Source organism: Esox lucius, chromosome 25 (assembly GCF_011004845.1).
Source record: "Esox lucius isolate fEsoLuc1 chromosome 25, fEsoLuc1.pri, whole genome shotgun sequence".
Taxonomy (NCBI): Eukaryota; Metazoa; Chordata; class Actinopteri; order Esociformes; family Esocidae; genus Esox; species Esox lucius.
Window position 1 is genome coordinate 15,620,421 of NC_047593.1, and position 14,554 is coordinate 15,634,974.

At 46.4% G+C, this 14,554-nt stretch overlaps 1 protein-coding gene across 6 annotated transcripts in view; it reads right to left on the reverse strand.

Annotated features, from left to right (window-relative positions):
* Positions 1-2,826: 2,826 nt before the first annotated feature.
* LOC105020919 (F-box/WD repeat-containing protein 7) overlaps positions 2,827-14,554 on the reverse strand; it is a 133,923-nt gene continuing 122,195 nt past the window's right edge. For all 6 annotated transcript variants that reach the window (XM_010888265.5, XM_020043844.3, XM_029118483.2 and 3 more), the window contains 4 exons: positions 9,944-10,125; positions 8,639-8,864; positions 7,000-7,210; positions 2,827-5,070 (listed from right to left, as the gene is read on the reverse strand). In XM_010888265.5, the coding sequence (XP_010886567.4) occupies positions 4,802-5,070; positions 7,000-7,210; positions 8,639-8,864; positions 9,944-10,125 (888 nt within the window). In that variant the 3' untranslated portion in view covers positions 2,827-4,801. The remainder of the gene's footprint in view (positions 5,071-6,999; positions 7,211-8,638; positions 8,865-9,943; positions 10,126-14,554) is intronic.

Consider the following 14,554-nt stretch of genomic DNA (forward strand, 5'->3'; position numbering starts at 1 on the left):
AGTGAAAGGTGAAAGCGGCTGTATCACTGACCCCTTATGTAGCCCCCTTGTGCTTGTGTTTGTGACCAGACCTCCCCACAAAGATGGTGAAACCTGACAAATCAGTTCCCACAATGCCCCCCCATCTCTATTTCCAGCTTAGCAGTTAGATTTAGAGTAACATTTATATTTGGGGTAAGTGTTAGAAATCCAAGTAATTTCTTGGTTCTGGTAATTCTGTATTTTAGTTTTTTTTCATCATGAACATAATCGGATCATTTCTAAAATGGAAGCTCGCCCTGATCTCATATGACTAGTGCCCCACCAGACACATTGTTTTGGGGTCTAGTTAATGTGGAAAGCATGTCATTTGCCAGCTAGCACAACACACAGTGCCTTCTGCAATTCAATACTTTCCCCCTTGTTTTGAATCTGTACCTGAACGTTGTGGTAATAGTTTGAGTTCAAATCCAAACTTTTGGGAGTATAGAGCCAAATGAAAACACACTTCTCTGTCTTAGTACTTAGTTAGCACGGTTAATGTTTTTAGAAATTAATGGCCTATAACAAAAAGTTGCCCGTATTATCAGGCTGTTTTTGATACTATGCCAAGGAGGCTACTAGTGGATGAGTGTCTGTGAACATAAAAAATCTGTGGCCTCAGCACCGCCCTGTTACTTAGCCAATCAGGAGCCAGTAATAACAGAAGGCTGAATCCATGCTCTATTTGCCAGGGAAAAGGGACAAAGCTTCCAACATTGTTTTTCATTTGCATTTTGAAATGTTATGATCAGAAAATACTTTCTCTGGAGAGCTGGAGAAGAGTTTACTTATATATTATACATTTGTTTGTTTATTACAGCAGCAGCAGCAAGCCATAGTGGCACGGGGGAGGAAGCAAACTTTACAGGAGGACCTCAGTTTGTGTGACCTCGGTTTTCCGTGACCTCAGTTTACCTCAGCGCTGCATCAGAAGCCCGTCTAGACATCGTTCGCTGAATGTTCATTATGAATTAGTGTAACTCACTGCAGCAACAAAAAATAATTGAAATAATCTTAACAGAACAATTGTCATTTTATTATGCCCATATATATAAAATATTTTTCCATTCTATAAGCCCATCCTCACCAAAAGGTTAAAAATACGGCCCATGTGGCATTTGCCACAATTGCCAGATGGACAATTCCCCCTTTGCTGTGTAAGAATCCAAACTCCTTTAAGTTAACCCCTTGATCATCTTTGCCCTCATCCACCCTCCATCAAAAACCATCTGGCAGTAACACCAAAACCCTCATGCAAACTTGCCCCCTCCCCCCCCCCATGTGGCTTTCACATTTTATCACCATAAGCTAGCTTGAGGGTCTGGATGGGAATAGGAAACATCCATCAATGGCCAATCTGGCTGCAGTGCACATGCAGAGTTTACAAGACAGAGAAATGAATCACGCTTGGAAGGAGAAAGGAGGGGGCAATATAAAGGTAGATTAATGAGTAATAACGCAGAGGAATAGTGACTATTCATCACATCCCCAAAATAAAGTGCTTTAAGAGTGGCGATGGAGATGCATCTGTCTTATAGTAACACTATCACCGCTAGCCACTCAGGAAACTGTAAAGCTACTTCCATTCTAACCTGCAGGGGGCGTGTCAGAATAATACCTTCCTTATGCTTATGACCGCATTGAAGCAATAAGGCACCAGGTGGTGTGGTATATGGCCAATATACCACAGCTAAGAGCTGTACGAAACGCATCACGGTTATGACATTGTTTATGCGAGCATTAAGGGGTCTCTGAGGTTTGTGATACATGGGCTAGTGATGGCGACATGAGGCTTCATTACCGTTCTTCTAGAAACAGGATATTATGCTAGCAGTGCTAACTCAGATTTTCTTTTTCAAAATAAAAGCCATCATTGAAATGTATATAAGGCAATCTAGTCTGTACATTTCATGTTTAATGTCCATTCCAATATAGTTTGTGTCTGTTCTTTTCTACAGACTATATAGCCATATCATTTTCAATAATGGCTTTTATTGTGATGAAGAAAATGAATGCTGCCAGCATAATTGACTGCTGCTAAAATAACGCTAATGAATCCTCGTTTGGCCATCACTAACATGGGCCATAACCCCACACACCCTCGCCCCTTATTGATTACATATATCATGGCTAACTCCGTGTTTTAGTGCATCTCCATCTCTTCTCAACTACAACCACAGCCTGTTTGAATCGCAGTGACTCTGGGAAGAGGTATGGTCTTTATATAGAAACATATGTACAAGCACTGAAGACAGTACTTGAATTGAAAGGATATATACCATTTAACAAAGGAATACATAATTCTATGCCAACACGTTAAACAGCATATATATACACTGTTGGGTGGTGTTTACAAAAACTGGAAATATAGTGAGACTGGTGAAATGGGTGGTGCTTCTGTTGCGCTACTTGCAAAATATTTGTATTATAAAGTATTTGAGAGTATCCCCCTCAGTAATGAAATAAACCCAAGAGGCTTTATTGAACACGTAAGACGCTTTCACACAGTGACAAACACAGACAACTGAAATGCTTGAAATGAAGAAAAATAAAGAAAAACTGAGAAAAAAAAACATTTTATTGCACTTAAGTTGTAAGAAAATAAAAATTCTAAGTTGAATCAAACAAATACACAATCCCTTTTAAGTTTTTTTTTTTTTTTTTTTTTTAATCCTGTCTGCTTTCTTTTTGCAAGTCAGTTACATGAATGAACTGAAAAAATAAAACACCTGCAATATCTGATTTCTCAAACCAGATGATAAATTAAAACAGAAGAAAAACAAACAAAGAGGAGAAAGAACAAGATTGTTTCTTTTTTTTTTAATATACAGTGTTATACCACTTTCACAGTTCAGCTTGAGCTCCTTTCTGGGCAGATTGACTTTGATGAATTGTTTTGGCTACAATGTTCTGTTTACTTGAAGGTTGCCTGTAGGTACGTTTTCCATTCATAAACCATCAGGCGACTGACTGCTAAGTGCAGTTCCCCGGTAACATTGTTGACGACAATTCATAACACTAAGACTCTTTGCTTCAACTGTAGTTGTTGGACTTTGTGTCGGTTGGATCCGTTTGTTGTTGTCGCTTCGAACGTGCCAATGATGACAACAATTGCATGTGGACAATGGACAGTTCTTTCATTCGCTCTTTTTTTTTTTTTAAATTTTAAACCAAAAATACATTTACTAATTTTTCCTTTTACTCTTTGCCTTTCCACACAGCATCTAGAGACAGTTTCCCACAGAACATGCTGAAAGAGCTTTGTCCCAAGGAATGTGTTAACATTTTGCCCAAAAGCATAATCAAGCACGCACGCACACACTTTACTTCCCATCGTTTCCTCTATGCCGGCAAACCAGTCTGTCTGTCCAACACACTCTCTCGTCTAAGCCTCGTTGAGGCGCGTTTGGCTCAAGTTTCAGTGGCAAAAACAAAGGTTGTTTGTATTTATCATGTTTCTCTCTTTAAAAAGTCCAAACATTGGAAGAGTCAATTTTGGAATTTAGTCTGGGACTAAAACGTCACAGCAAGTTAAAGTTCCATCTTTTTATCTGTTTTTGTAGTTTTTTTTTTTTGTTTTGTTTTTTACTAGCAGCATAAATACAGTTTGGCCACTGGGAAAATAGTACTGGGTTGGAGGGGGCCTCTATTACGGTTCTCTCCCCCTGTATTGAGGAACCTACCCAGCCAGACTGGTTGAAAAACTCAGGACAGCATGTCGCTATTTGGAGACTTAACATCCCCAGACATTAGCTAGAAATAAAAGGAAAAACCCAAACAGAAATGAGACATGGTGAGATAAAAGCAAAGAAGTGACTAGAACAGGGTAACACTGGGACTCGTTGCCATTGGCAACAGTAAGGAACCGACTACCCCCCCCCCCCCCCCCCCCCCCCAAGAGCAAACAAAACCCATTTTCTTTCAACTATTTGAATGGTTTTAGCTACAAATCGAACTCCAATTCATGTATATATGTGACCCTGGAACTAACAGACTGATGAACAATAGGAAACAGAATTAACAGTAAACATGATATAAGGCCTGATGCTTTAGGCTTATCCTGTTATTTTTTTTTGTTGGACCAATCAGATTCTTGGCTTGACGTCTCTCTTAATCTCCCTGACCAGAACCTCTTTGCTAATATTTTGCGTGTTTTCAATAAAATGTATTCTAATTCGACATTGAAGTTTTCATCTGCCTTTGCCTCCTAATTGTGTAACAGTGCGGGTTCATGTCCATTTAATAATCGGTTGGCGCTTTGTTGGGGATAAAAAATAATCTATCTTTGTACATCTGAACGAACACTTGTCAGGCTTGACCGAACAAGTCTCTGTTGCGAAGAAGCTGCCCCAGTAGCCGCAGAGTGGAGTCACTTCTTCGTCAGTTCCTGTCTTTTTTCTGCTCCTCCTTAAGCGGATGAGTCAGTTCCACTTGGCCTTAGCCTACTGTAGGAGTGGTCAGGCCACACCCCCTTACAGGCCACACAACCTTCCACCCCTCCTGATTCTGACTCCGCCCCCCACAGTTGGGAGGGGACCAAAGTAGGAGGTGCTGGGGCTGACAGAGGTGCCTGCTGATGGGGAGGGGCCAGATGTGGAGGGGGAGGGGCCTGTTGTGGTGGTGGTGGTGTTGAGGGTGGGGGTGTTTTCGTGTGCTCGCTGGCGCGCGCACGAGTGAGTAGTTTTAGGGCGACGTTGCCCTTTGGATGTCGTGTCGTCTCCTCATTCACCCTTCACCCCGTCTCGCTCCTCCCAGCTCCTCCCTGCGGCCCGCCGTCCTCTCACTTCATGTCCACGTCAAAGTCCAGCACCAGCAACTTGGTCTCCTCGGTACCGTTGCGGCTGCCGACGGCACACACCAGCTTGGTGGTGGAGGCCCGGATGCGCCACACCACGCCACCACTCCCACCGCTCTCCAACGTCACCAGGTTGCGGATGAACTCGCCGGTCTTCAGGTCCCAGAGCTTCACGGTGCCGTCGTCCGAGCTGGTGATGACAAAGTTCTTGTTGAACTGCAGGCACGTCACGGCACTCTGGTGCTTGTGGGGACCTGTCGGTTGGAGCCAGGGGAGAGAAAGGGAGGGGGGGGAGAAGGTGACTGACTGCGTTAAATTGTTTGGTCTTCCCCCTGCAGTGGCCCTACAGAGCAGTGGAGAGACAGAACAATCTAGATGAATGCTGTGGACGGGAGCAGGCTGAGGGAAGAACAGCTTGGCGGTGGCCGGCCTTAGCAACCCACACGCTGGGATGTTCACATCGGTATTGGCCAATCTTTAGGCAGACAGGGATCTGAAACTAGGGGACAAAACTGGCGGCGAGAGAGCTAGAACCGTGTTCTTTTTTTAAAGTTTTATTTCTGGAGGCTGTTAAGGCAGTGAAACAAGGCACCCGAGCTTGGGCCTGTCTGTGGTGGAAAACCCTGGGAGAGGAGGAGGGCCTGGTGGGCTTAAGGCTGTCACTGACGACAGCTGACGAGTCGCGATGCAGACTGCTGCCTGGCGCTGTGTGTGTGTGTGTGTGTGTGTGTGTGTGTGTGTGTGTGTGTGTGTGTGTGTGTGTGTAGCGGGGAACACACATTCTGTGTGCAGATTGGCAGATTGTGGGTTCTGTGACTCTTGTGTCCTCATTTGTGTGTGTGTGTGTGTGTGTGATTATGCAGGTGACAAACCCCAGAGTTGAATCAAACTGTGCAGTATTCAACCACACACACACACAATCTATTTCAGAAATGAGGAAGAAACAGGTCGCTCATCACAGATGTACAGCTCCTAATCTAAGAGGGCCGGAGCTTGATGATTTTCCGTTCTAGCTCATCGTTAATTGCGCCCACCTGGTGTCCCAGGTCCAAATCGGACCCTGATTAGCGGCTGGCAGTGCCTCCGAGGTCTAGAGTTGGGTTTTTTTATTTATTTCAAAGACATGTTAAGTTTCCCCCTGCAAAAATCATCCATGAGCAACTATGTGAAGTACACTATGAAATGAGGCATTAGTTATTCATTAACCCACCTATTAAATATCAAGAGGAACCCAGAGAAAAGGGCTCCACAGGCAGCCTTGTTAACACCCTCATCAAGGTCTGCCAGGCTCGTTTTGCACTCCGCCTGCCTCACAAAGGTCTGAGGACACACCAAACCCCACCTCCTCCCTCGCTCGTTTCATTTCCACAACAAAGCGGCCGACTACACAGTTACCTTTCCGTTTGACGAGCCGCCGGTTGTTAGTCCATTGTCTTATCTAAACGCGCCATTGAAAAGAAGGCAGAAATTGCCCATCGACCCAATTAAGTGACCTACAAAATCCCAGCAAACCCCCCCCCCCCGGCCCCCAACAAGACAGAACCCCATCCCCCAATCCTAAACCACCTCTTCCTCTCATCCACATGCAGCGCCCCATCCCCCTTTACTTTCATCCCTTATCCCTCCCCCTCTCTCATCCTCTGTGATTCCCTTTGTTCCACGGGCGAAGGGACGTGTGATTTGTAGTTCACTAACAAGGCCCTTTTGGGTGGGTGGCCGCAGTTTCTGCACAGTGGAGTGGGTCAAAGGGCACGCCTTTTAATTTGAGGTAACGGCAGCCACGGCGAACGGCGTGGGCGAGGACTGTTGCAGAAACAGACGGAGAGAACGGCTGGCTTGTCGTGTGTTTGCCTCTGTTTGGTCACGCACAGCCGAGCACGTCATTGAGGGAATATCTCTGAGGCAGCAACAGTCTTTCGCCGGGGTCCAAATCATTGGCCAATTCCAGACATTTCCCACTTCAGCGATAAAGGAAGGCAGCAGAGTTGTGTTTTGGCGGTACATAGCGGTGGTCGGATTGAGGTTTCCACCAGACCGTGTGAAGTCCAAACTATCAACAATGTTTGTATTAAATACACCTTAAAACGTAAGGAGAACCGGTTGAAACTTATTCATTGAGCGAGACAGTCACATACGCCGACGGAGGTGTTCTGGGAAAATGTGCCCAAAGCCAGCGGACTCACCTTGCAACGTCTGCAGGCACTGTCCCGTCTTGATGTCCCAGATCTTGACGGTGGAGTCGGCGTTGCCGGAGACCAGGATGTTGTCTTTGAGCTCCATGCCGCTGGTGAGCGACTGGTGGCCGGTCAGCGTGTGAATGCAGTTCCCCGTCTCCACGTCCCACACCCGGATGGACGTGTCCAGGCTACCGCTCACCACGTGGATGCCGTCGAACTGCAGGGGGACACAGGACGCCGTAGCATTGCCACAAACGCAGGTTGACGCCAAACGGACTCTAGCTAATACCAAACAGTGCCCGGAATGCTAATCGCTAATCAAATGTATTAATGAGAACAGGACGTCGTAGACGCCAATATCAAGGGAGAACAATTCATCAGTGGAGGGCCTGACTGTGCGCTACAATAAGATTCCGTAAAAAATGTAATTTGTAATGAGATAGCGTGTGTTTGACAGATTTAATTCAATTAAATGGATTCCAGTCGATTGTCTTTTCCAGCCAATATATTCCATTATGAATAATGAATTCAGTGCATTAGTATGTGTATAACATCAAATTAGCTAATTAGATATAATACATTGCATTGATTTGTCCAGCTTTTCCTGACAGTGTCACAGTCTACAGCAAAGCACATACCCACACATTGGCTTCTAAAACCAGTAATGTTATAGACCAGTATCACAACCTTGGGTTTGTGAAACGTGTGGGGTTGCCCGATTTGACAATAACAAACCATGAACTAAAAATATAGACTGAGGGAAGGATGAGGAAGGACTCCGGTCCTTCCCCTCTCGTCTCCTCCATCTCTGGGAAAGGGACGGAAGGCTCTCTGCTATCCTACTTCCTGGGGTCTGTCTTGTTTCATTGACACTTTAACTATTGCACAAATGAGAACCTGTTTTACACTTGCCAACAAGATTGTTATTGTTATAATTTACACCAAAATGACCAATGGATCTATAAATGTAATTTATTTGAGAAACTATTCGGATGGCGTGTAAAACTGATTAGTTCTACTTTTTATTTTCAGAGGAGCCCAGATAGCAGGACAAGGAATAGAAAACTGGAGATGCTTGAATTGGAGCTGATTTTACGTAATTGAAATTAACAGAAAACTGCATGGTTCTGGAGGTCTGGAGACGAAAACCAATTATAAACCATGTCCTTTGCTTTCTGAACGCTGATTGGCCGTAAGCCATGGTATATGAGACAGCTCTTAGCCATATACCACACCCTCTCATGCCTTATAGATTCAACGTAGAATCATGAGGTGGGATGAGGTGCACAAGTAAATGATAGACTCTCATGAATGTATTACTATGAATGTATGACTGTGGCTCTGTATTACTATGACTGTATCACTAGGACTGTGTGAGCATTGTCATGAGAGTCTGTCAGAGTAATACAGTGTACGAGCGTGCGTGTGTGCTCTATGAGCGTGCGTGTGTGCTCTATGAGCGTGCGTGTGTGCTCTATGAGCGTGCGTGTGTGCTCTATGAGCGTGCGTGTGTGCTCTATGAGCGTGCGTGTGTGCTCTATGAGCGTGCGTGTGTGCTCTATGAGCGTGCGTGTGTGCTCTATGAGCGTGCGTGTGTGCTCTATGAGCGTGCGTGTGTGCTCTATGAGCGTGCATGGACTCCTACCTGCAGTGAGTAGACTCTGTTGGTGTGTCCCTGCAGCGTGTGGAGGCAGGTCTCCGTCTCGGGGTCCCAGACCTTGACCATGAAGTCGTAGGCCCCGCTGACCACCCGGCGGCCGTCGTACTGGACGCAGCGCACCGCCGCCACGTGGCCCATGAGCACGTGCAAACACTGGCCCGTCTCGATGTCCCACACGCGCAGCGTGGCGTCGCGGGAGCCGCTCACTACCCTGGGAGAAGAACAGCGAGGGGTCGGCATGACCGTTCATCTGTTCTAAATCCGGGCTTGGTCAAATCTCAGTGGCTGGGATACGATGGGTACGTGGGGGGGCGGGGGGGGTTAGACTGAGTGGTATGGCCCCAAAACATATTTTTGGGTGGATTGGACTCATGTAGGCTGAGATATAGCGATCATCGAAGGAGATTGCTTTTAGATTTAATGTTTATAACCTGATTGGTGTGACAGTCCTGGAAAACCAAATCATGTTTTTTTTTTCCCTCCCCTGGGTCTTTCAAGGACTTTTTTTTGGGGGCATCAGTTGCATTATGACAGTTGATGAAAGCAAAACAAAAAGATGGATAAACTACATTAGCTGCTTCCTCACTCTGACAAACACGTCCCCGTCTTCGAGTCAGTACATGAACATCAACAGAGAGCCCAGAACAAATCACCCCCCCTCACCCCCCCCTTGCTAAACCCGCAACCCCTCTGGCACGGAGCGCAAACAGTTTCAGAAAGAATTTGGCTGCGTCGGCTACTCCTTAATGTACAAAATGGCTTCCTGCCTCCGGCATCGGCCAAGATGGAAATCATTGCCACTTTTTCATTTTTTTTTTTAATTTTACCGTCAGCCCGGTAGCTGCCAGGGGCTCTTTGGCTGAGTGAGTAGTCAAATGTTACTCGAAACCCAATCGACCTCGGGGCGGACAGAGCACTAGAAGGAAGAGAATTGGGTGAGTGGCGGCTCACTTCGACGGGCACTCAGGATCTATTCAGTTACCGGCAGACCCTTGATGCACTCAGTCAAGCACATTGTCATGCTGTGGGTGTCCACTGATGTGCTTTTTTATATTATATATATATATATAATCTTTGGCCATAAGATGTGGGGGTTTTTTGTCACCAGGAATAGAACAAAACGAACCAACCAGGCGTTTTAGGAATATAAGCTACGGGGTTTTCAGAGCAGCGTTTCTCAACGATCAGACTCGCGGTCACTACTAATCTAGTGTTCCCCTAGTGTTGGTCAGTGTGTTGTGTGGGGGGGGGGGGGGGTTGGGGGGGGAGTGGCGCGACAGCGGGACCTACCTCTTCTCGTGGAGGTGCATACAGCGGACCGTTGAGGTATGCCCGTACAACGTATGGATACATTCTCCCGTCTCGGCGTTCCAGACCTTCAGCGTCCGGTCGGTGGAGCCACTGATGATGATGTTGTCCCTCATCTGGGACGACCAAACGCCACCGGTGTGACCCACCAGCGTCCTCAGACACTAGACGAGAGGGGGAGGGAGGGGGGTGACACGTTAGCATTCCTTCACACGCCTCTGCCCCGGCTCACAATGCATGTCTGACCCAAACCAGACTGAACCGTGCCAATGGCTCTGTTGGGTTTGGCTCAACGGTGTCCTGGGTGAAACTACGACACACGAGCCTGACATCTCTTCCCACGAGAGTTGAAATCCCACATCGGTCCTTAGAAACAAATAATGAGGCAAGTTGGAGACAGCCGTCTGACTACTGGATGTGTGTGTTCCGTTGGAGGCATGATGGGATATCGGGCCAAGTTCACATTCACTTCAGGAAGTATAAGAAAGCGAATTGAAATTGTTCTGACCTTTCAAAAAACCCTCTAGTGAAGTCATTCCATATGTAAGCCAGCTAGGACAACGACAATACGTATCGTTTTGACCTTTCCTCAGTCTTTTGTAATTGCTTTTACTTATCTACAGAGAATGAGCAGCCATTTTTTTTCTCGGTTTCCGGAGGACGAAGGCCGACAGGCCCGAGTTCAAATAGTCTACTATATGAAACGCTTTCATCCCCGTCACACTTGCTTCATTGTGCCTGCGTGGCACATTGGAGCCAATAGGATCATTACACAAGAGACACCCATTTGCACAAAGTACTACAGACGGCCAGAGTCAAAGCCACAGATGGCTTTGAACCCAGGTTTGTTCTGGGAGCGCTGTGACGAGTGCCAGGGGCGTGTCACGGTGGGTGTAAACATTCAACCCCTGACTAGGGATGACCAGGCATCAAGGCAAAGCAGGTCGGCAGGCTTTTTATTACAGTGACCGAATGACTGTGACGCGTCACCAACGTTGCACCGTGACCTTTCCTCCCCACCTCTCCCCCACGCCGAGATCCTCGCTGCCTTTCGGTGCCGCACGTCCTCCGTTTGCTGCTGCGTAACAACAGTTACCACCGCAGGTCGGGGGGATGAGTCTGGTTGCACACAAATGGGAGGCCTTAAGTGACATTTCTATAAGGATCTTATGAGATCTGGAAATGTCTGCTGCAAGGGACCGTGTGTTACCAGGGTTACGGACACCACGGCAAAACTGTGTTACCAGGGTTACGGACACCCCGGCAAAAGTGTGTTCTGGTATTCCGGTTCTGAAATCGCAGATGCTTTCTCTAATGCTCTCAGGCGATTACAGCCTACTTAAACGGAGTCAGGGAAAGAAGGACCCATGAAAATTAAAGGGGTTTAGGTGTCTTTATCTGCCTGCGTGGAATAAATATGAAAGAGGCAGCTGTTGGCGCTCAGAGAGAAAGATTAAGCATTCTTCTCGAGGGCCTGTTAAGGGTTTGTTTGAAAACGGCGGGGTTTGATCTAATACTCTACTGTTTCATTACACTTTCTTTATGGATTGTTTGATCTTGGGTGTAAACATTTGGGGGGAAAGAAAATCCTGCTGCATTCAGAAGCACAATTTATTTTTGCACTCACTTTGAGGAGCAGGAAAACGTTCCTGGTATTCTCATTACATGTAGTTCCCAGTGACATTTGGAAAGAGTGATTGGTGGCCCTGTTGAATGGCAATTACCCGCGGACTGACTGATTTGTTCTGTGTTCAGCGCCTGACCCACGATTTATTGTAACAGACACTGAATAGAAGCCACGACCCAACCTTCGTCCTGCAGCAAGCTACAGGCATGTGACGCTAACGGACAAACACAAAAACAGTCGAGCCAAACTAAATACACGACAACCGGATGGTCACAACACCAGAACACTCTACACCAGTGGTCACCAACCTTTTCAAGCCTGAGATCACATCCCAAGTCCAAATGTAAACCAAGATCTACCACTTTTAGTATGAAAATGAGTTATTAATCCATATGAAATGTGCATTTCTCTCCGGCGTGTTCTGCGAAGATCGCGGGTCAGTATCATCAACTTCATCTTTGCAGCCGACACAAAAAAACCATTTGTTTATTAATAAACAATTAAAACGTCTCATTGAATAATCATATAATCATTACTTTAGCTGGTTCTTTGAGACAGCTTTTAGGTGCCGTTTACATGAACGCGTCACCACTCCATCAGAACCGAAAACCTAGAGAGAGCTCTTCATATGTCAACTATAGGCTATTTGATTGGACAGCCTCTCCCCTCCCCTAGACACCATTTACTGCACACAATAGACTCACACATGGTGCATTTTAAATTAATAAATAATAATGAATACAAATATATATTTTTTTTTTCTCTGATTTTGAAAACTCTTCGCGATCGACTTAAAATGCTTCCAAGATTGACTTGTCGACCGCGATCGACGGGTTGATGACAAGATGGCTGCCAAGCCCAGGCCACAAGTCACCTCCAGACTCAGACCCGACCAGAGGACTCGTTTCTCCGACCAGGGTCTGGGAGGGGGTTGTTGCGCTGCCATGTGCGTTTTAACAGACCTGGTGGTTGCCCACAGTCAAAGCATGACTCAGACGAAGAGGGAAGGGCAGCAGATTAAAACGAGAGTGAGAGAGAGGGCCTTTCAAGGACACAGAAGAGATAGACGGAATGAAACGAGGGGTTTCCCGGCCTGGCTGTGTAAATCATTGGGCCGTGGCAGACGGGGGGGGGGGGGGGGGGGGTGCAAAGCCAGCGCGGCACAGCCATGACCTCTGTGTGCTTCGCTGATACAGCCCGATATTTCTGTTTGACGGTAAAACGCGGACGTGAAGTTCACGAGCCACAAATCTCACGCACACGCGCTCCCTGAGTGGCGATTCCTGCGCGACGGGGGAAAACACACAGCCTCTCGCAAAACAAACGGATGACCCAGTCAGAAGAATCTTAACACATTCGCTGGTCAATCCATGCGGTTTCAACGTATAGCGAGATCATTAAATGCCCTTGCTTAACAAGCAATCTGGAATCAATGCTGCTCCCCATGTTTTCACCTGAGGTAACGTTGAATCAGGAATGCACAGCTAGAGAATGTGTGTGGCATCTGGCAGAACAGGAGATGCCCTTCCTCCTCCTGGTAGTGGAAAATCTGCCGGCCTGCTATTTCTCTGCCATTTTAGATCAGCCTGACAAGCACCCGAGGGTGTGTGTGTGTTTGTGAGGCAGCAGAGTTGTCTGTCGACAGGCACCACACCAAGGACTTTCACTGCTCTAGTGAGCAGACCGGAAGCCTTTGAAGAGCTGGGTGCCTCGCCACGGCAGTGTGCGTGCGCTGTCTGTGTGTGTACACATATTTATGTGCGTGTAGATCAAACCTTGACAGCTCTCACTGAAAGTGAAGGGCACGCAAAAAGACAAAGGTGTCTGCCTCAAACGGATGGAGTCAGCAGTCAGCGCCACATTACCCCGCCCAACATCTGCTCCGTACACACCAGACAGACTCTAAAAACTCAAAGGCCAATTTAAAGTCCAGGGCTGCTATAAGCACTGTGCGTTCCAAATTGCATCCCATGCCTAATAGAATGCACTACTTTGGACCCAAAAGGCATCAATTTAGGAAGTGGCAGTAATCTGCCGGTGTAATCATGTCTTGATTGCTCCCAAGGGGGGGTTGTATCATGTAGCTGACAGAGAGGGGAAGAAACCCTCCAGTATCGAAACAGACAACATCTAACAATCCTGGTCGTGGAAGATGAGGGCTGTTGGCAACGTCAAAGACTGAATTCCAGCACAGCAGTCTGTTATCTGATCTGAACACAATCTAATCTGACGCAGGGAAATCAGAACACGTTGTTCCAGGGCTACGATGTATAAAGAAGTACTGTCCCTGACATTTATGGTGACGTTACGGCACCAAGCATCACCACCCAGATGTTCTTCCCAGCAACACACAAATGCCAGGTGCCATTTTGAAAAATGCTGCTGGGGAACCCAACCTGCCATGACAGAGGGGTTCGCAAACCATGTGGTAAACATCTGTTTATTCACATATAATTTCATTCCCTTTACTCTTTATTAATGCACAAGATCAGGAATTGTGACTCGAGCGTCGTCTAATGACTGCGTCTAATCGCTGAGTGCTGCATATCAGACAGCACATTCTTTTGGACAAAGGAATTCAAACCACGTTGGTTGTTGCATTCCAATCTGAGACAGCTTATCTTTTTCAAAATAAGTGTCCCCAAAAACCAAAACAGGAGAGCTTATTGTCTAAGAACTCGCAAACCGCAGTTGAAGGACAAAATAACTGAAAAATACAATAAAAAAAAAACCAAAGAGACATGGGGAGAATGAAAACAGAGTCTTCGGACAGACGATTACAGGGACAGTGTCAACATTTTCCTTCTGTAACATTGCATTAAAAGTTTAACAAAAAAAATAAAAAAAATAAAGAGCTAACACTTTGTAACTGAAATGAGTGTCCTTCGAAGTCCCTCTTGAAGCATGGGTTCCCCTATCTCCTATCGATCCAGTGGGGAATAAGCCTTTAGTCTGGGTGTTAGCTA